General features: G+C 39.2%; 1 protein-coding gene across 8 annotated transcripts in view; it reads right to left on the reverse strand.

Annotated features, from left to right (window-relative positions):
• unc13a (unc-13 homolog A (C. elegans)) overlaps positions 1-22323 on the reverse strand; it is a 43414-nt gene that overhangs the window by 15929 nt on the left and 5162 nt on the right. For 4 of the 8 annotated variants that reach the window (XM_049465491.1, XM_049465490.1, XM_049465494.1 and 1 more), the window contains exons 2-25: positions 20689-20718; positions 20461-20560; positions 18886-19003; positions 18413-18536; positions 18252-18322; positions 17928-17982; positions 17398-17427; positions 16688-16883; positions 15894-16013; positions 12873-13622; positions 11214-11307; positions 10321-10367; positions 9706-9784; positions 6376-6450; positions 6050-6269; positions 5500-5727; positions 4341-4482; positions 3930-4099; positions 2851-2966; positions 2235-2398; positions 1893-2046; positions 1358-1426; positions 857-946; positions 182-316 (exon numbers count right to left, since the gene is read on the reverse strand). In XM_049465491.1, the coding sequence (XP_049321448.1) occupies positions 182-316; positions 857-946; positions 1358-1426; positions 1893-2046; positions 2235-2398; positions 2851-2966; positions 3930-4099; positions 4341-4482; positions 5500-5727; positions 6050-6269; positions 6376-6450; positions 9706-9784; positions 10321-10367; positions 11214-11307; positions 12873-13622; positions 15894-16013; positions 16688-16883; positions 17398-17427; positions 17928-17982; positions 18252-18322; positions 18413-18536; positions 18886-19003; positions 20461-20560; positions 20689-20718 (3377 nt within the window). The remainder of the gene's footprint in view (positions 1-181; positions 317-856; positions 947-1357; positions 1427-1892; positions 2047-2234; positions 2399-2850; positions 2967-3929; positions 4100-4340; positions 4483-5499; positions 5728-6049; positions 6270-6375; positions 6451-9705; positions 9785-10320; positions 10368-11213; positions 11308-12872; positions 13623-15893; positions 16014-16687; positions 16884-17397; positions 17428-17927; positions 17983-18251; positions 18323-18412; positions 18537-18885; positions 19004-20460; positions 20561-20688; positions 20719-22323) is intronic. The other 4 variants (XM_049465498.1, XM_049465497.1, XM_049465496.1 and 1 more) reach the window with 1 other exon arrangement.

Consider the following 22323-nt stretch of genomic DNA (forward strand, 5'->3'; position numbering starts at 1 on the left):
GTTTAATTCAAAGGAAATGCAGTGTGAGATATTCATGAGAGAAGTTGTGCTAATGATGCGTGGACAAAAGCTATAAACTAGCTGTGCTGTTGTTAGAAGAGCCGACTCCTGTGCAATAGCCTAGAATAGCTGTGTGCCCCGGGGAAAAGCAGTGCTGGTGCACCATTAAAAAGTAGCTCACCGGGTCAGTCTGGTACTCTCGGCTATAGAGCTCATGGCAGTTGTTGAAGATGTACTCATAGGTAGAGTTCAGGCAGGCCTTCACGCAGTCTTTCACAACCTGGCTGGCACGAGGAGGGCTCTGTAGCTCTTGGACCTGGGAAAATAGATTAATGTAATAATTCAGCTAGATGAACAATTTGTTAAAATCCATATCACTTCTCAGAATTCTGTAGATCCTTAAATTATGAAAAATTAGATATGGCATGGTATTGCTTTAAAAATATGTAATCATACAAAACATACAATCTTTGAAGCTGAACCCTGATTATTACAGGTATATGAAAATAATTATATTTTATAGTATCCCAATATTATATCTTGCAATTTAGCATTAATCCTTAAAAACATAGTATTCATTTTCATCAGACAGTATATTGGGTTTAAACCTTGTCTGCTAAACAATATGTTGTACTGATACTAGGACTTCTTGTTATTTGCTCAATTTTTTAAAATACAATGGTGCCGTTTTTTAATACTACTACAACATTTTTATGAAGATTAATTAAAAGAAATCTCAATATAGATTCTTATCTAGTGTCACAATATAATAATTTGCACTATGTATTGTATCTTCATGTTCTTGTCAATAGACAACCCTAGTATCAGTGTTCTGTGCAGCAGAAGAGTGAGTTACCTTCATTCTAAAGAAAGTGATACTAGTAAGTAGGTCCACAGTAGACTTTAGGTCCTGAAGCCTCTCTGGGCTACTGGCAGGGAAATTGTTCTGTAAAAGTCAAAAGAGCACATTAATAGCAAGTTCTGTTAAGTATTAAAAGAGCTGGATCTCAGTGGACAGCTAACAGTTTGATCATGATTCTTTCCTGAACAAAATTTCAACAGTTCATTTTTTACAACGCTGGATATTTCATAATGCTGTCAAGCTCTGCAAGCTCATGATCCTTATTCTTACAATCAGACAGCAGCAAAGAGAAGAGAACTCCCTTGCCTACAGGGAACTCGGGGAACTCCACGCTAATCTGTCTGCTGTGGTTAAAACAAAGCCCTCAGAGAGAGCCTCAGTGAGAGCTGGAGAGCCAAAGAGCATGAAAGAGAGTGATGGAGAGGCACAGACTGGGGGAAATTCAGCTAGAGAAGCTCAAAAAGAGAATCAGAATAAAATAAGAGGATACAGTACCCTGTACATGGAGAGGTCAATCCTCAGTGAGTTATGCAGCTGGTCCAGAAGCTTGACGAAACGCTCTTTCTGTATTTAACACAACATAGGGAACACATAAAAAAAACAAAAAAAAACAAGACTAGCTCTATTATTAGAATTGTCACAATAATTATGGTATTGACTTACTGCATAATAGTACATGGGCATGATCTAAATAATGTTTGCTGCATCAGTATTGACTAAAATGTTTAGCAAATACAGCCCATTCACAGTAAGTGCATGTCGACTTTCTTTACAAATAAGTGGTTTCCAATTGTAATTTCAATTCTAATTTCAATGTCGGTATATTTTTAAAGATGGTGTAATTACATATTATTATATTATCATAATATCAGTGACATTGTTTATCATAATTAAAAGTTACTGTGACAGGCCTAACTATCATAATTACACTGCTTATTATTCCTGTATTCACTTTGGTCATATGCTTGGTTTTATGGTTATGTGTTTATGTATGGTGTGTTTGTGTTTGAATAGTGCATGAGTGACCCACCCCAAAGTTGGAGGCAGCAAAGCGATCGGAGGCAGAAACGTTGTTGGTGGCCTGAGTGGTGTGGGCGTAGTAGGCATTGATGTTTGCCAGCAGAGTGCTCATCACAGCAGGCACTCCCGGGCACATGTACTTAGATGACAGACAAGCAAAGTGTCTAATGCCAAAAAAACAAAAAGAGAAAATCAGTCAGCCTTTCTCTGACTTTACTTCAAATGAGAACCCTGTACTGTTTAAATATAGAGATAAAATAACACTCATACAAAACTATGATGTGATTATCATAACAAAGGCTAATGCTAGTGTAACATAATGCTTTTTATTGGCATTCAGACAGACGCTCACGTCATGGCTTGGTAAATCGATTCCACTCCGTATCGCATGGCGAATTCATCTACAATCTCTTGTGGCGTCTCCTCGAAATAGACCTTCCAGGCGTCGTCCCCCTTAGCGTCCGGAATCTTCACCACGCCGTTGTTCTGGAGGTCCGTCACATAGTGAAAGAGGTTCTACACAGAAGGAGACAGATGATTTACAACAGAGTACAACAACTATCCTCATCGTCCTTCATTAAGTCTGTGTTGAAAACACAACTCATGTTACTTACTACCAACAGATACAGAAAATTTAGCGACCACTTCAGCTTCCCTGGTTTCTAATCACAGTTTTCATGCATCTTGGCATGTTCTCCTCCACCAGTCTTACACACTGCTTTCGGATAACGTTATGCCACTCCTAGTGTAAAAATTCAAGCAGTTCAGCTTGGTTTGATGGCTTGTGATCATCCATCTTTCTCTTGATTATGTTCCAGAGGTTTTCAGATAGGTAAAATCAAAGAAACTCATCATTTTTAGGTGGTCCCTTAATTTTATTCAGCGCTGTATATGGAAGCAACAAGGCATTTTAAACTGCCTCATCGTTATCTTCACTGATGTCCATGTGAGTTGAGTGACACACTGACCTCGTGGAGGCAGGTGTACTGGACGTGGTAAGGGGCCACTGTCTCCTCTCCTTTGATCTCCACGCTGATATGCATTCGGATGGCTCCTGACACAGCAGACTTGTCTGTACGCTTGTCTGAAAAGGAAGCAGAGCAATGTCAACATGCAGTCAAGAGATCCTCCTTATAGCATGATGTTTTCTTAAGTTTTTGTGACATATTACTTTATTACAGTGTATATCTAAAAGGTATAGACCAACATATAATATATGTTTATATATTATATAAAATATTATAAATCAGTGGTTATATAATGAGTTACATAAGAATAGACATAGATTTACCATGTGTATTAAGTGCTTCCTTAATATCATCAAGATAATATATTTATTCATAAACTAGGATCACAGGCTATTTTAAAGGATTTTTCTTGTCTGTGAAATCTGACCTACTTTAACTTTCCCTCAGCTGCATGCACCAAAATGAATTACCCACACTGACAGACAAACATATCTATCTGGATACAGCTATACATTTCCAGGTAAGATGCTGATAAACATGCATAGTCACATAGGCCAGTATTAATGACACACACTCACCTAATATTTTTTTATTTAAAAGTGCATACTAATCTGTTGGAATTATTGAGCATCATAACAAACATCACAGCTGCAGTGATGAAGGCAAAATTTAATATTGAGTATTTACATCAGTCTAACTTTGCTTAGTCCATATAAATAGAATGGATACATAATTCTGCTGCACTGTCAGGATTGAAAAGAATTAAAGTTGTGAACTGCAAACAAACATGTAGTTTGTGTCTATTGCACTTTTCCCATTTCTTTAATTGTGTGGAATCAAACAGCAATTCAGCTTTAAGCTCCTGCACGGAAACTCTATGATTAAGTCCTAAATATCAATCACGCTGCACATTTTCAGTGATACTGCAAAAAGTATGAATCTGGCCCAAACCCTCATATTTTGAAACAGCATTTATAATCCTTCGGCTTCACCGGCACAGAGATGACTATTTGCTAGTGCTGTCAGTTTTGTAATCCTATCTTTCTTCTTAAAGAGAAGGCTGATATTTCTTGACTCACCCAGGTTATACCAGACGTCCATCTCTCCGCTCAGCGTTCGCACCTCGATGATGGTCTGCCCCAGGAAGTCATCCGACTCTCGCTTGAACTTTTGCTTCACACGCGACTTGATGTCATCGTCTTCATCCCACACTCGCACTTTGATTCGATCTGAGGAGTTGTGGCACTCACTGAAAGCGGAGATCAGACTCTGACCGATTTTCTATTCTCCTACACCAAGCTCTATTGTCTCTACTAAACCGCACACCTCACACAGTTACAGCATACAGTGGTTTAATTTTTTTTTTTTTTTAGGTAACTAAGAGAAGAACAACAACTGTTTTGATAAAAAAAGATCATGGTCATATGGTTATTATCAGTTTAGATAAACCACAATGAGGTTGCCCTGCTTTAGAAGAACTCCATACTTACAAATTAAAGGACTCATCCCAGACAGGGTTAAGGTTGCCATAGATGGTCTTGGTCCTCTTCTTGGTTTTGCCCACTTGCACTGTGACGTAGGGGTCACTGGAACCTGTCTTATCCTTGGCCTGGAGGCCCTGGGCACACAGCACTGTGGAGAAAGATAGACTATGGTTTATCAGCCAAATTTTGAGATTTGACCAAGAAATAATCCACAACCTTAAGGCTTTTAAAGTGCTATAATAACTGGTTTGCTATAATAATGTATTGTGGTGCATGACATTATTGCTTTTAATAATTGCTGTGGTCTTGGAATTCATTAGATACTGGTTTAGAACAGCCTGTAGGAAGAATATACATAAATGAGTAAATTAATGAGTAAAGGCTTGTTTTTCACAGCACTATCATGTGTGATATTAACAATCCTTACAATACATGCTAATGGTCAATAAAACTGCACCGGTTAAAATAGTTAAAATAAAAACTTTATCAAAATTAAATGTCATGTTTTTTTTCCAGAGTGGTGTATGTGAATCTGTAGATTTATCAAATAAAAAAACAGACAACAGTATGAATTATATGTATGAATTATAATGTATTGAAATAAAAAAAAAAATCTTTGCTTTCAGCAGCAGATCTCTTCATGCATTTCCATTTATCCTCCTTCACTATTTTTCAGTCAGCAAAACAATCACCCACACACTCATCCATAATGCTCAAAGGTGGGTTGCTCTACATAACAAATGCAGAGCCTGCGCTATGCTCCAATGTATTCTGATCAACAAGAATGTGGGCTTAAATTGTTGTTTGTGGATTGGCCTAATTGTACTTTGGTTAATGATAAAGGTAAATGAGATAAAGTGCATGTCTTAATGCAAAACAGTGTGTTAATAGAAGAATTGCTTGTATGCCATTTCCTGTTATTCACTAGACCAGAAGAGCTTAAAAAGCAAAAATAAACTGAAAAAACAAGGGGCTGCACAGTAAGAATGAATAAACAAGAATAAACAAGGACTAACTGGTGCTTATAAACTTCAACACCGTTGGGAAACGTGTTTATGTCCACGCAGCACTTTATATGCTGCTCCACTTATTAGTCCAACTGATATGGTGATAATGTAGGTCAAAAAAACTCGTCATCACTGTTGAGCTGACTCCTCCAACCCACCTGTGATGCTGATCTTGGCTGACCACTTGGATGTTCCATCCAGGACGCTTTGCTTGACCTGCTTCATCTGGGTGACATGAGTGGCCTTGACTACTCCGAACACGTCCTGAATAAGCTCGAAGATCTCCGGCTTGTTCCTTTCTCTGATCTTCATGCGGTCCTTCAGCACCATAATGATGTTCTGTGTGCGGTCCTCTGCGCCATGCTTGGAACTTTTCTCTGCAGCTCCTGAAAGACAGGGAAAAAAGAGGGAGGGAGGGATGAAAAGTGTGAGAAAAGCACACACAGCACAAACAGTTCATTACTGACTCGTTAATGAGCTTCAAAACATTTAATTTTTGAAGATCAGACGATTCAAGCTAAGACTGCAGAAAGTAGAAAAGAAAACTGCATAATAATCTTCACTGCAGAAAACAAACAAGCTACCTGTAATAAACAGTAATAGAAGAGTTTGTGTACAGTGGGAATATCATCATAATATTTACTTGCTTATTACAGAAAAGATAGATCAAGCAGTGCAATAAAAATAGGCTTCAAAATAAGGTCTTACTCTGCAAACAGTCAGCGTTCAGCAGGTCCTGGCACTTCTCGTGGCATTTAACTCCGCACTCAGTACATCGCATGCCCTGCCTCGCGATTCCCCACAGCAGCCCCTCGCACTCGTAGCAGTAGGTGGGGGTCGTGGCTGTCCACACCTCAAAGTTATGGGGCGTTGTGCAGGAGATAGGATAGATAAGAGCCTGGAGGGTCTTCTTATACACGTGACTCTTCTGCATTGGCAAAAATGCATGGGGATATTACAAATTTGAATGAAGAGCAAAATACGGTAAATTACAGTAAATACGGAAAATGAGTGTACATAGTGTGTTATCATACCAACTCTTCATTGTTGAGAGTGCTGGAGGCCATAGCTGAGGTGATTCCAGCCTTACGAGAGTTCTGGACCAGGGACTGTAGTAAAGAGCGAGAAAATAATGCGTGAGTGCAGGAGATCTATGTGTATAAGTTGTACATACAAAAGTCCAAGCTATGGTTAAAACATGGTGCTATTAATAAATGCCTTTGTATAGGTAACTTGTGCATTTGTGCTTATTTTAAACTGAATAGAACAGGTTACATTTAATTCCATTTATATCAAATCAAATTTGAGTCATTTTAATATGTGATCCTAGGTTTGAAATGCATTTCATTTGTGGGTATTTGTCAGGGATGTACACAGTCAGATCAGAATTCCTGTGTGTCTTAGTACTCAGCCTGCACCGGTATGGTGCAGAATTCTGATTCCCTACCAGAATTTAACAAGCAGCAGTATAGGAACAATTAATTGTACTTTGGTTAATGATAAAGGTTAATGAGAAGGTCCATCTCTTAATACAAAATGGTGTGTGTTAATACAAGTATTACTTGTATATATATTTTTTTATAATTTCTAGTTATTCACTGGACCTGAAGAGCTTAAAATGCAAAAATAAACTAAAAAAACTGGGGCTGAACTCAATTGAGACTATTGCTATTCCTGTTGTTTCTGTTGTAACACTGCTTATAGGAAATCATATTCTGATAAAGAGTTTCCATTTGGTACAACACTGGCAAAACAACAAAGTAGAAGTGCATATATACTAATGTGCGCATATGTGCTGTTTTAGAGACAGATTCATTCACATTACATACAGATGCAGACTGCCTAAATTTTGCCAAATCTGATCTGAACTAAAAAAAATCTAAATTGATTATTGAGGATTGTAATGTGAACACAGCCTTAGACATCAAAGACTGCTTTAAATCGCATATGAAGTAAATTCTCCCAGACTCACCATTGCCTGTTTGGGTGAAGAAGAAGCAAACAGGAAAACATAAGAAGTGTGTTAGTATGAAGATCAAACATCCAGACCACATTTTTTTAAATCACAGAATGTTATAAAAAACAGCCATTGTGAAAAAGGCCTTTGTGCAGATCTAAGCCATTGAGAGATCAATTGAGAGTCATCATACCACAATACAGACTGTTTGGTCCATAATAACCACATTCAGAACAGTGCTTGTGTAACTAAAACATGATGGTAGGTCAAATAAAAGGAGGAATATGTAAAACAAGAGGAAAAGGAAATAATATAAGAAGAAGAACGTGAGTTAAAGAGGAAAGTATTAAGTCCAGTTTTTGTGTGCTAGATCAACCTGTGTTTGACCCAGTATTAATCCTGTTCCTGTCAGCACTTGTTTCTGTCAGTCTGGCCAGCTCCGGCTCTCAGAGCTCTCATGGGTGCCGGTAAGCTGGATTAAAACAGACAAACCGCTGGAATATATAGTGCTGTAAGTATGCTAATTTTCCGTCTAGCCTCAGCAGGCGTTGGGAGTGTGCAGCATAGAGCACAGTGCGGTGCTGCTGACTGCTCTGACGCAGCGTGTCACAGAGTTTGTGTCAGTTTGAGTAAGGAATGCTCGGTTTGAGTAACATCATTCTGCCTGAGTCAGGATTTACAGAGGCAGTGATGTTCACTTACAGCCAGGGGTGCTGAGTTGAGTCAGGCTTGGCTCAGGCGAGCAGACAGACAGAGCCTGAACAGCCTCCACTGACTGAGGCTGCTTCCTCTAATCACTTTACTATACAACCTCGGCTCTGGAATGGATCCTCGTTCTCTCAATTCTAGAGCAGTGATGGGAGTTTTTGATTCTCAATGCCATAATATATGTCTACACCACAGTATCAGATGATATTTAAATAATTTGTCAGAATACTCAAATTCTTACAAAGCAGACAAGCTTGATATCTTATACGGAATTCTGAGGTATAGACATATATTACGGCCAACAAAAATAATGTCCATTAATCTCCGAAAGGGTGACTTTACAGGAGAAGGCAAAAATGTTCTTATTTTTCAATAAATGTTAAAATTATTTTTTTAATGTGAGTTTATTCCAAGTCAAGTTAAAGCATTGAGAAAAAAAGACAAATAAAACAATATGTTTTTCACCTGACAACAGGGATATGCACATATATCGTAAAGAATTGAGAATGTAACTATTAATCCTAGTCAGTGTAAAAAGATTTAATTGCAAGCCATTTTGGAGCATTTCTATTGGTCCAATTTTAATAAAATTTAGAATCAATATAAAGAACAACTGCGAGATTCAAATAATGATAAAATGTGAAAAACAACAAAAATGGGAGAAACAAAATATTTGCAGAGCTGCGGAGATATATTTAAACTGGCATGTAAATAAATGTATTGTGTGTATATATGTAGTAAACATTTAAATATATCAATTATAGTACAAATATGTTATACATATATTATACTTCATGTACAATTTCAAATACTGTAAAGTATATGCATTACACATACATGTTAATATATTCCCATGTATGGCTGTACAGAGATATATGCTGCAAATTTATTAGTAATACAATAATACAACTTTCAGATGATAAACTAAACCTCTACAGCCTTTCAGTTAAAAGATCAAAACCCCTGCTGTTCCTTTTCAGAATGAATCAGAAACACTCTGACTCCATCATGTTGAGTGGTCTATTGTTAGATATTGGTGAATTCTTTCCCACTAATGAAAAGAAACAAAATCTCTGAAAAATCAAATAATGCCATTCATTTGTTTTAGAAAAGATGTTACAAGTAAAAAAAGTTTAAACAGAAGGGGTGGAAGAAAAGTAATGACTTTGCATAGAAACGGAAGGAAAGGAAAAAGTGAAAGGATTCTACTTCAGACATCTGAGTCAATACAATAAACCAACTCTTCTAGCTCAGATAAAGATACACATATAAACGCCCAGATCACAAACTAAACAAACATACAGCTTTAATAAAACGAGCACCACAGGGGAAAAGACCAAGGCTGTTAATGTGAAGAAAAGTTAAGAATAAAAAACAAAGTACAAAGAACAAACTCCAAGCTTAAAAAGTAGGGCAAAGAGTGGAGACAGGGTCATATACCGAATACATTACTCAGTGGGGAAGCATCTCTGCTGAGAGTGAGTGTACACACTCATTTGTCAAAGCTGAAACCGGAGCTGAGTAAATCTCAAAGAACTGCCAACCTAAAATCTTTTGAAGTAAGACTATCCCATTACACTGATAGACTTGGGCCTCATTTGTAATGTACAGGTCTATATATATATCATCAGACTGAGAGCACAGTTTAAATGGAAAGCTCAGGATGAGCAAGGGCACAGTGACTGTAAATATGACTCACCAAATCTCGGACCAATGGAATAGCCTTCCGTTTGCGGAGGTCCGGCATGCTGTCTATGCTGTACAGAGCTCCTCCGGGCCTGAGAAAACATGTGGGTGAAAATGCAAAGCAAGTTGGAGAGCAAATGTAAAGAAACAAACACAGGCAAGGGGGAAAAGCTAAAGTTGACCTTAACTATTACACCATTCTTTTATGAGCATTTTTTAGACACTCACTCTCTCCTCATATCTCTGTTAGATGATATTAAGGAACAGGATTAGGGCTCTAGTTTAAGCATGTTGAAAGATGTTGTATTAATGTCAGTTTAAAATGTAATAGTTGGCTGACCGAAATGGTCTCATGCCAGCTTTCCTCTCCTCATATGTAATACTTTTTACTGTATATTTATAAATATACACCTAAAAGTTGGATTTTGTTGCTAGTGAATCTCTCCATAAGTTTAAGCAAGTATCTTTCAGATTTACTGAAGTTAATACTCATATGCATACTGAACAGATCAACATTTAATAAAAAATATCCATCGAGAAAATGTACTAGGAAGCCCTAGTACAAAAAAATGAATGCATATATGCCACAATATTTTTGGCACTCTTCTTCCTTCTTCACCTAACTCACCCTGCTTGAAGAAACAATGATGCCAGTCCAGGAGTCTCGCCCCGGGCCTGCAGAAAACAGAGACACAGGTTTAGACTCAGAGCTCCATCAATTACCACTTCCTCTCTTTGCTAAACTACATTAAAATCCTCATTTACTACATTTCAAGCCCACAGACCGTCTTTTCCTCAGTTACTGCTTTCTATTAGAGGAAAAGGCCTTAGTCTGATTTGTGACTGAACCCAGAAGGAGCCTAGAGACTTGTGCCTGCTGCTCTCATTGACGTCATAGCCAGCCATTGTGCGTAATGAATACAGATTTGTGTGCCAGCTTTAACTTTATCTATGATCTTCATTTGGCCATCACTGCAAATCTTTCTACTAAGTTGAGGGCAGCAGCTCCTTAGCTGGGAGACAGCAGAACATTTCAGCCCATATAGAGAAACACCCACCTTTCTGACAGCTTATCCAGTCTTGGCCAATCAGGAGAGAGCAAGACAATCGCAATGGCAATGAGACAAAACTGAAAAGTAAAGAAAAACACAAAACAACAATGGGGTGGACGACAAACAGAAAACGGGTGAACTGAAAATGCATAAGATAACTGAAAAACAATTAACTAAATAGGAAATTTTGTTAAAAAAAATATTCAAAAATAAAACAGAAAGAAATGGAGACTGCAGGCAACAAAGGAATGAAAACACAAAAAACATCATAACCAAATATCAGGTGGCAAATCAAATGCTCAGGTGGCGAATGTGAATGGTGTCAGCTAAAAAGATGAGAAATGATGCTCCCCTTTATCTTAATTATCTGTCCGCTTCAGAAAAAAGGTAGTCATTCTCATGCTGAAAAGAAAAACAGAGAGTGGTCCAGGGATTCAGTGGCAGAGTGAGGCTGTGTAGTTTCACTTACCTCCTGCAGCTGAAGTCGAACCCTGTTAAAGAGCCGTAGCCAGTTAGCTTTGGCCCGCACAGCAGGGTCAACTGGCTCCTCATGTCTTGCCACACTAAATAAAGAGAAAAGCAGTGTTACAGTTAAACATCACATTGTGTTCATGTAATACTTCAATTTGTCTCTTTGATAATTTTTGGCTTGGTCATTAAACCACTGAAGTTTAGGCTTACTATCTATGGAGTACCGCTTCCTTGAATATTGCAAAGTTTTACATACTCATATACACTTGATCATGCAAGTTGGCTAATTAACCCTTTCTGAGTTAAGAGAATGAAAAATGTCATCTTTACTGCGTTTCTCAATATGAATGAGAAGATGGCAATGTTTGAACTCAGTATTTATTTTTACATAGAAATAGAACTAGGCGATTAATTTAAAACTAATCAAAGGAACCTTATTATTGTCTGATATTTTTAAATTTATATTTACTTTTTCCATTGTCTACTCATGTATTTTCCTCTTTAAAATAAACTAACACATGCACGATCATGTGACTCCCTCTCATCTAGTCTGCAAAATGAAGAAACCTAAGAGGGTACTGAGCAACTCAATCAGATTTATGGTAAAGATATAAAATTACGATAATTAAAGAAAATCTCACAATATTTGTTGATATATACAGACACCTGTAGTGGCACACTAGTACTGTCCCATAATTTAAATTTTGATTTCTATTAATTTCGTTTAATTAAACAAGACTAAACACACTGTAATTAAATTCCCTGCTGTTTAGTGTTCTTTAAGCACTAATGATATCCACAATATACTGTTTATCATGACAAAAGTAATCCCCCCCCTAATTTGTGGTCATGTTGCCCAGCAATACTTAGAATTCAAGATACATCAGTCTCTCCATCCTTAATCAGCATTAATGGTTACCTCAGCATTCTGTATTCAGCACATAGAGATGGAGAGTTTCTCCATCTCTTGACGTCTTAAACTCTGTCCTTATTTTGTGGTTGTTTTCATGCCTATACAATAAATCTGGGGCTAAGCATTTAATAAAAGTTATTTCTGAAAATCAGCCACACTGCGCCAAATAATAATAAAAATGACAAACATTTAAGCAGTTGGTTCTTAATGGTTAGTCTGGTAGATGTGCTGTGTATATTCTGGGGGTTTACTTGCAAAATACAATAGGTCCTGCTTGTTAGTTACAAAATAAACCTCACTGCATTTCTTGCTGAAAATGTGAGTTTGGCTGTGTTTGAAATTCATTTCAAAGGCAGGCTAACCAATGAAGCTCCATCCTATTTTAGATGCACTGGTAACCACCAACATTCTGTATTCAGCATGAAGAAACTTTTAAAGCCCTTCAGGGTCTAGCTCTTGCTTATCTCACTGAGCTTCTCTATCGCTAAAGTCCCGCACACACCTTTAGATTATTTAGTCCTGGAGTTGCACCTCTACCCTGCTCTAGGCTTTCCTCACTGCTTGGCAAGTTGTTCAGAGCTACAGCTATACCAAACTTTAGATCTGTTAACTTCAGTTTCTCAGAGAGTGCTTTAGTCTTTCACACTTTAAATCTCAGCATGATGTGACATGTCTCTTGTTTCTCTCTCAGTGTAATGTGCTATATAAGACATTTTATTTATTTATTATTATTATTATTTTTACCTTTCTGGAGGTGCCTCTGTTTTCTCAGGCAGAGATTCAGGTGGGTGTTCAGTGATTGAAGGCTCAGCAGGAGGCTTGGGCTCCTCTGTGGGCTTTGCTGCAGGTGTGGGTGGCACTGCTGCAGGGGTGAAGGATTCCAGGTAGGAGTCGATAGGTGGGCTAGGGGTTTTTCTGTAGTCCTCGAAGCTCTGCTGCTTTGTTACAGCTTCTGTGTGAGGCTCCAGAGGCTGGAACGAAGGCTTGGTCTCAGGGGGCTGCTGCTGCTGGTGCAAAGATGCCTGCTTTTCTAAAGGTGGCCGACTGCTGGGGGCCTCTGGGGCCAGCGAGGGAGCTGCACTGGTGGGGGTGGGTGTGTAGGGTGGCTCTTGGTCTTCGCTGAGTGTGCCATCCAGAGGATACTCTTCGTCCTCCTCATAGACCATCCCCTCCTCCTCCTCATAGGGGTAATCCCCTTCCTCCTGTTCGTAAATCTCTCCATCTTCGTCCTCGTACAGCGCACCTTCTTCTCCGCCATCTTTGATGTAGCTGCCCTCATCGCTGTAGACACCCTGAGGCTCCTCCTGGTCCCAGCCGGGCGAGTCTTTGCCGTAACTAACGGAGGAGTGGCAGGAGTGGTAGGAGTCGTTCTCATCGTAGAACTCTCCGGAGCCACGAAAGCTCTCACCTTCCTCGGGGCCGAACTCCTCGCTCAGCTGGGAACTGCCACGGCTCAGCTCGCCCGACGAGGCGTAGCGGCTGGAGCCTGTGGGACTGCGGAGAAAGAGAGGAGTTAGACACAGGCAGGAGGGCTATGAGGGGAATACAAAACTAGGACAGGTGCTGTTAAGGTTCATTAGGATAAGAGTAAGAGTGTGCTGGGAAAGAAGTGGGAGTATTGAGCACAACAAGGTAAAACGAGGTACAGGTGTATGTATAAGATGTATAAGAGTCTATGTGTGTGTATTTGTGTTTCTTTGTCTGTATGTGTGGATGTAAGCATGAGTGTGAAAGACCGGTGTCAACATAATAACATAACGCCAAAGAAATTAAAGTAGTTACCACGTGTAATTAAATAATCCTGATCAGTGAAGAAAGCAGATTGAGCAACTTAGATACAGCACATCAACAAAAGAGCAGATTCTACCATCGCAAGAACCCAAAAAAGACAAAAGCAGCATAGAACCCAAAGAACACTCAATCATAACAACAAATCCACCCACCTAAACAACAGTGTGAGTGACAGAGAGAAAGAAAAAGAGAAAGAGAGAGAGAGACTGACAGAGAAAGTCTCATTTTTACCTGATTCATTATGGACCATAAGGTTTAATAAAGCTTAAAAGACAGATTAAATAGCTGGGATGTTTAATAGGCAGTGAGCCATAGAAAGAAAAGCATCAGAGCTTCAGACAGGAGAAAACATGAGTAGCATACACACCAGCCTCCCACAGATGCACAAACACACAACGCAGACACACACCGATCTAGCCTGCCCTAAAGTTAATATGAACTCAACTATTTATCACTGACAACTTCTATCTCTCTCTCTTTCTCTCACTCACTCTATAACTCTCTCTCTCTGCTGTGAACACACACACACAAACAAACTATATCCACTTTAGCTGTGTCTCAAATCGAGTGCTAGTCCAGCTACTGTGCTCATGCTGGGAAGAGCACTGGGATATGTTTGTGGAAATTTTGGGTACTGTGGCATGAATACAATATCATAATGCTTTAAGAAATATTCACAATACACCCGAGTAATGTTATTTTACTACATATATCTTTGTTTTTTTTAGATATAATTTAAAATATACCACGTGTGTGCTTACATTATACATTTATAGCAAAGTATTTCACTATACTGTGATGGATTGGCGGCCTGTCCAGGGTATATCCTGCCTTCCGCCCAATGCCGGCTGGGATAGGCTCCAGCCCCCCCGTGACCCTTAATGGATAAAGTGGTTGACGATGAGTGAGTGAGTGAGTGAGTATTTCACTATAGATTTGTACATTTATAGATGCTTTTTATCTTATTTTAGTTTTCTAAAATTACTAGGTCTCTATCCACATAAGCACACATTATAGTATTATATATTAGTATCATTAGCTCACTTTCTGGGCTACTAGGTCTTTAGATGAAAGAAAAGCAATTTCAAACGTAATTGTCTTGAACTGATTTCAACATGTGGATGAAAACCTGGACAATGTAATGAAATATTTAATTATGTAATTACTTCTGAACTGGTTTTCTTCATGGAGAACGTTTGTTACATACACAGTGTTGCATATAGTGCACAGTGTTCGAACTGAGACACATGGTCTTATTCTCACCAAACAGATCTACCATCCCTCTTCTCTCACAGAACCTCATTATTATCAACACAAACAAAGATCACAGACAAGAGCACTGAATTCAGAGGAGATCACGCAGTAAAGCGTGTTCCCTTCTGCCACGGCCCAATCCATCCACGCAGCCCTGCCAGCTGCCAGCTCTGGGCACAGGCTTCCTAGCAGCTCTGTAATTACTGTAGCTGAAGTTAGACACACAGAATCATACAGTGGCCCTCTAACTCTGTCAGGCGTAGGACAGGCAAATAGCAGCCTACCAGCAGAAGACACACACCATACTCCTTAAATGCTCAAACTCAAACACACTGAGCTGACCCGACACTGCACTAAAGTCGGACTTCACAGCACAACAGACAGCAGCAACAACAACCGAAAAAAGAACATTCAAGGGCCAGGCACCACAGAATGTGTCACAACAGCATCATCAAATACAGAGCAGTCACGGTACAGCGTTAAAAAATAGAGAGAGAGCGAGAAAGAGAGATACAGATATAAATATATCAATATCAATGTAGAGAACGCATGTAAAAGATAAGGGGGTTTGTGCGCATGCATGCAAACACAGCGAGGACCACAGGACCAGACATGTCCAACTCCACCACATCATCACAGCGGGACGGAATCACAGGCTGGAGCAGGAGGAGGAGGACGAGGAAGAGGAGGGTGGAGGTGAAAGGAGCTACAGAGACCCACCTATCGGAGAGCGAGTGCCTACTGTCTAAGGAGTACTGGCGGCTGGTCCGCCTGCTTGAGCCGGAGGCCGAATCGAGATCACTGCGGCCGTTGGTGGCGGAGTCTAAACTATCATAGCGTCTGGGAGGAGGGAAGGGGAGGGGACAAGGCAGGAAGAGGAGGAGCATAAGTTACGGCTTCTTTGCATCGGGCTTTGTAAGGACAGCCGTGGTGAACTCAACGTAGCCCAACGTGGCCCAACTTAGCTGGTTGGTTCACCAGGCTGCATAAAGACTCTTTACAAAAGCTGTTTTATATACACAGCACAAATACAAAACATGACAAAATGTGTATAAGAACAACCTCGCTGAGTGTGCCTGACAAAAGGGGTTATGGAGTCTTTATGTGCTAATGCATCCCACCATGCAATGCAAAAGGCAGTTCAGGGAACACCTGCTTTGAATGATAACATGAACAGGAAGCTGATGCTCCTTTTGGAGAGGCTGACAAGGGGAGGGTGTAAAATGAGTGTTTACGGAAGGGCGCTGGCTCACGCATGCCTCCGTTATCAGAATCACCGGAGCGCCAGTGAGCGCCCATGGTGTGTATACAATGACTGCTCACCCATAGGCTTGTATACAGCAACCAACGAATACTCTGAGGAAGTTGACAAGGATTTGGTGAATTCATAGTTATGCATGATGAATTATCCTATGAAACAGAACTAGAATAAGGAACAACAATCTACACTCCTGGAGAGCAAGATAGTCAATAAAAACGAAAAACATCTACAAAGATGTCCAAGTGCTGCTTACCTCATGGCTCTCTGATTATCGTAGTCATAGTCCTGTATGTCGTCAAAGCGGGAGGTGTTGTGCATGTGTCGGATGGGGTATTGGTGCATGGATGCGTTGGGCTGGGATGTGGTGTAATATGGAGGAGGGATGCTATTGCTGGTCTCGCTGCGGTAATCACTGTCTCTGTCGTCTACTGCACTGTCTGGATCATCATCTGGAAGCACAACAGGGTACATTTTATAGTTACAGTGCGATACTGGATAAAAACAACAGCTGTTTGCATATGGACGTAAAGTATGACAGTATCTCACTGTCACTAATAGTGCAATAGACCCCTGAAGATGTGTCATCCGTGTGTAGTGGATATAGATTTTTTTTAAGCTGCCAACAACCAGGACGGTGGTGTCCCATTTTAATGTGCATTTTCATTGAAATACAAATAGAAGAAAACCTTAACCATGTCAAGAACCTAACCTTGTCAAGAAACATTAGAAGTATGTAGCAGAAAGTCTTATGAAGCCAGATGAGTTTTTAGAAACAAGTTCTGCAGTGCACAACTTCAGAGGTCTATTATGTAATACCCATGAAGTAAGAGTAGGATGCTGGTTCATAGTCAAACATTTTAATGAGAAATTGGAATATGTCAGCTATGTAAGTGACAACCTAGGCATTTACATAAAACACTTATGTTCCTACAAGCTCAGCAAATTCAAACCAAAACTGCTTACTTTGCTGGTCTCCCCACAGGCTCCAGTTACCTACAAGAGAAATGAAGAAATAAGCTGCAGACCACACAGTCAATTATAAAAACAATGCATGCTTCTCCATGGTCGTGAATGAGCTGGTGATTCATCTAGGCAGTAAATTTATGCCAGACGTGACACGGGTGTAAAACTGGACATTAGCAGCAGAGGAGACTGACCTTGCTGCTGCAGGCAAGCTGTGACCAAGCCACTGTGTTAGCATCAAATCCTAATAAAAGCTATCACTCAAACTCTGTCTCAGCCACAGATGTCAGTCCAGCATAGCCTCCCGTTTACTCCCTTTAACTGCTCACACTTGAAATATTACCGTATAATGTCTATCCTGGGCCCTTTGGGCACGCAAATGCTCATAACATATTCTGCTCACAATAAAATGCTTGTGATATAGGCCCTTTGATAACTCATATATCCTGAGATGATGTTTAGTGCCTCCCACCTGTCAGGGGGCTTGGCTATTAATCTTGTGAAATGGGTGTCTGTGTATGTGTACTCACAGCACTGTGTTGATGGCACTGGAAGTGGTCTCTCGTGCTCCTCCTGGTAGGCATACTAAAAAGCCAATACACAATACACACTTAATACAAGACTCTTAACAGTTGAAGCACTGCAGGATAAGTTTTAATATTCTATAAATACTGTTTAAGATTTATGTCAGTGGAACAGTATGCGAGAGATTCACAGGGATGAGGAGAAAGTTAAAAAAGCCACAGTTCACTCAGGTTGTCTGAGGGACAGACTTGTTCAATTAAAAGCTGCTCTACCCTTCTGGCTCAGTGCCATGACGCTGAAACTCAAAAGGCTAGAATGAGAAAACTCACATCTTGGTCCCTCATGGCATTCAGCTGCTCCAGTTTCTTGGCCCAGTAGCGAGCCTCCTCCTCTGGAATGTCTAAAAATCAAAGTTTTATTGGTCACATTAGGCATTTTTAGAGCATATCACATAACCAGCATGAAAAATGTGAGTCTTCTGTCAGTTTACCTAAAGGTAGCTCAAAGCGGGTGTCCAGGAGCACACGATGGAACGTTGGGTCTTTGGTGCCACAAATTTCATTTTCTGCCATGATGACCTCGGAATCTAAAGTCAGCCATTGCCCTGGACCTTCCTATTGGTCAGACATTAAAAAAAGCAGTATTACTGCATGTGGTCACTGGCAAAGGTGGATAGTAATGCACATCTTTGCCCTACATCCTTATTGGTGCCAATTATCTGTAAGTGACAACGCACACTTTTTATCATAAGGCTCTCTCTCTCTATCTATCTATCTATCTATCTATCTATCTATCTATCTATCTATCTAACTATATATATATATATATATATATATATATATATATATATATATATATATATTTTTTTTTTTTTTTTGTTAAAAAATGCCACTCAGATTTTGCATGTGATAGAGAGAGCAGTACTACAGGCTGTTGGGGGCAAGCAGGCCATCTGCGCCATACCTCATTGGACTGACGAATGCTGTGCAAAGGGATCCACAGGGTGCCCACCATGGTGTCCCAAATCAGGCCTTTGTTCCAAACCTCCACCGTCAGTCCCAGATCCAGCCTGTTAATCTCACTGGAGTGAGAGAGAGAAAAAAGACAGAGACATTCACAACATGGCCACCAGAAAAACATATTGCATGACACTGTAAATGTCAGGATTTGCCACAACATCTTCATATAAGTGACGTAACCATGACCTCCCTGTTTAAATGGCATTTCACCCCAGAAGTAACATGATTATGCTGTCTTGAATATCAGCACAGTGTTATATCAGATTAGAGTGGTTGGATGAGGAAAAAAAATATTATCATACACAGACACAAGCCAAGCCCCAAGGCTGGGTCAATGCCATCGGTACTGGCATCTCCACTTAGCACTCTGTTCCACTCCACAGGAAGTCGGGGTCTTTGCTGCATCTAATCCTAATAATAGTCTCAGCTTTGCTATCAAAACCTAGCTTTCTGTGCCTGAGACCAAGTTGCTAATCTTGGAGTGGGTGGTGGGTGATAGTGCTGCAGAAGACACCGGACACTGAAAGTACACAGGCCATTCTGGTCATGTTGAAGTAGCTACTTGATCCCGCTTGCTTTCATGAGATTTGTAAAACACAGTACACATTCGGTGAAAAGTCGTGCTATAAATACATAAAATAGTTTATGCACAATAACTATTTCACACTTTTTTCCCCAAAAAATTAAATCAATTCATTTTTCAAATGAATTGCAAATTACATTTCTTCAGTTTTAGCTAACTTAACTCTAGCATTAATTTGTTCACCAAAGGTTTGAGTACTTTTCTCTTTGTAAACTCTGCTCACATGTGACATGAGTAACATTACTAAAGTAAATTTATTATTAAAACAGCACTGCTGAGGAGAATGTATGATTAGATCAGCACTGATAAAGTAAATATATGAATAAAATTGCACTGCTGAGGTAAATGTATTGTGCTTAGTTGGTCTTAGTTGTGTTTAGTTGTCTGTTGGAATATTAAATTATGGTTACGTTTTCAATAAATATATTTGAATCACTGTTCTGTAATTGCAAACAATACTTGTAGGCAACTTTTATAAAACTGTATTTGGTATTCTCCACCAAAAATCATTTTTATGCATCTTTCCTGTAAACGTTTGGCCACTGTCCTATTAGAGAAAAGCAACTTCCAATGTTCCAAGCTTTCACCAATGAAACTACAATTTAATCCAAGTCCAGATTTAGTGCATCAACCCAGTGCCAAGCATCATCTATGCACTTATGGGCAAAGCCTCTAGAGAATTGTGTGTCTGACACTACCCAGAGAGTTCCGACCTGAGAAAATAACAACACACTAAACACTGCTATTACAGGATTGGTGTAAGGGTAAGTGAAGTGAACAAATTACATATATAAATAAATTAATTAATTAATTAATAAATATAAGTAATACATTTGCTTCCACAGACAAAATCTCAAGGCTGAATGTTACAGTCCTACAGTTCTACTGTATTGCATTTAAATATCTAATTTAAAATAAATTATCTTGAAGACTTACAACATAAAGTCCTGTTCCCAACATGGCTGACTGCCTCGAACAGCAATAGTGGTGCTCTTTACATTTTGCACCTTCAGTGTCACATAGGTGTTGAATTTCTCTGTAGGAAACAGACAAAACAAGTTCATAAGTCTATAAGCTACAAGCAAGAGCTATAAGCTACAGAAAAAAACAAATGCAGCAGGAAAATGGAAAGCAAATAATGTTGAATTTAGATTTACGACCCACCTTGCGGTCCATCTAGCTTGGCTTTTTTCACTGTAACAAAGAAGAGAACAGAATGAAAGGCTTAAAAGACGCATAATACATTAAATTAATACACATTCAGCAACACACAAGTTTATCATCTTGATTGTTATTAACATTACTGAACCCAGATCTGTGCAAAAAAGGAAAAATGACTAACATTGCTAGTGGCCCAATTCAGATTTTTTGAGACAGGCTGTGTCGAATGCCATGTAACAGATTCCAATACTACATATGATGGATTTGAATATGGACCGGAATTGAGTGTGTCAATATCTTGATTCAATATATTACTTGTTGTCATACTTATTGTCATAATTAATTGTTAATCATAATTAAAAAATTCATTTTAATGTAAGTAGTCTCTGTTCTAAATGCCTGCCCTGTATTGGTCCAATTCAGAAAGCCGAGTTGAAACAAGTTATGAGAGTACATCACGTGGCACAGTGTAGTATCAGGACAAAGAATACCTAACAACTAGCAAACACCACTAACAACACAAAAGGTTATCATTATATGACGTTTATAATAATAATAAAGCTTCACTCATGTGAAGTGACATCACTCTGGAAGAACAGTTTGACTCCAGTTTTACTCCAACTGAAAAATGATCTGTACACCTACCATTACACACTTCATTATTATTATCATCATGCTAAATTATAATATTATTATTACACCAAAGTTAAACATACTCTAGTTTGGGCATAACTGCTTCTCTATAGAGAACTATTTGGAGAGCAAAAAATGTGTTATAAAGAACTGAAGGAAGTCCTCACAGAAGGAGACAGAAAAACTGCTGTCACTTGTGCTTTGAGGATCTAAGAAGAAGTGACTTTTTTAAGCCACTCTGACGTCAGCTTGCCCATTCATAATTCATTGAAACACATGCAATGTGCATGGCATGCTTCGGTGTGCGGGCGGCATTAAAATTCAAAGCTCTCTTCTTAAATCCTTTGCCCACTCTTCACTTTAGAATCCAGAGGGGGCAAAAGCTGAGCTGTCTCTTTTTAATATTTCGGGTTCTCCTACATAAATGTCTGCAAGCAGGCTAAACAGGGCACCCTGATGACTAGCGCATAGGAATGATAGCTGACAAGGCAGTTCATGGGTCAGGCATACTCAATGTTGGCCTGTCCTTAATTCTTCCATAGTTTACAAAACATCATGCTTTTTATTGCTTTAGGAGTGTGCATAATAATATGTATAATATGTAATGACAGTATGCAGAATGCTCAGTTGAAATATTACAAATATCTTTTCTAAAGCAAATGCTCATAGCTGGCCTAGGCAGAGTTGGAGATGCTATGGTAACAGATACGGCAGCAGGTTCTGGTTTAACATCTTCTGGTAGGAGCAGGTGAATGTGGAGGAGAAAAGCGTGGCTGAACAAAAAACATTTGTTTTGTTCTGTGATGCTAGTGATTTATTGCAAAATCTATTGGTAGAAATTGCATGGTGCTTCTTTTAATTAATAAAAAAAAAAAAACTAACATTATTATGAAAAATAATATAGAATAATAAGAATTAAATAAAATGTATTAAACTGTTTATAAACTAAATTTAGACAACTTATTTTTGCGATGGCAATGAGGAAACAATATGCTGTGCAGCCTT

Source organism: Astyanax mexicanus, chromosome 16, assembly GCF_023375975.1.
Source record: "Astyanax mexicanus isolate ESR-SI-001 chromosome 16, AstMex3_surface, whole genome shotgun sequence".
NCBI classification, from domain to species: domain Eukaryota; kingdom Metazoa; phylum Chordata; class Actinopteri; order Characiformes; family Acestrorhamphidae; genus Astyanax; species Astyanax mexicanus.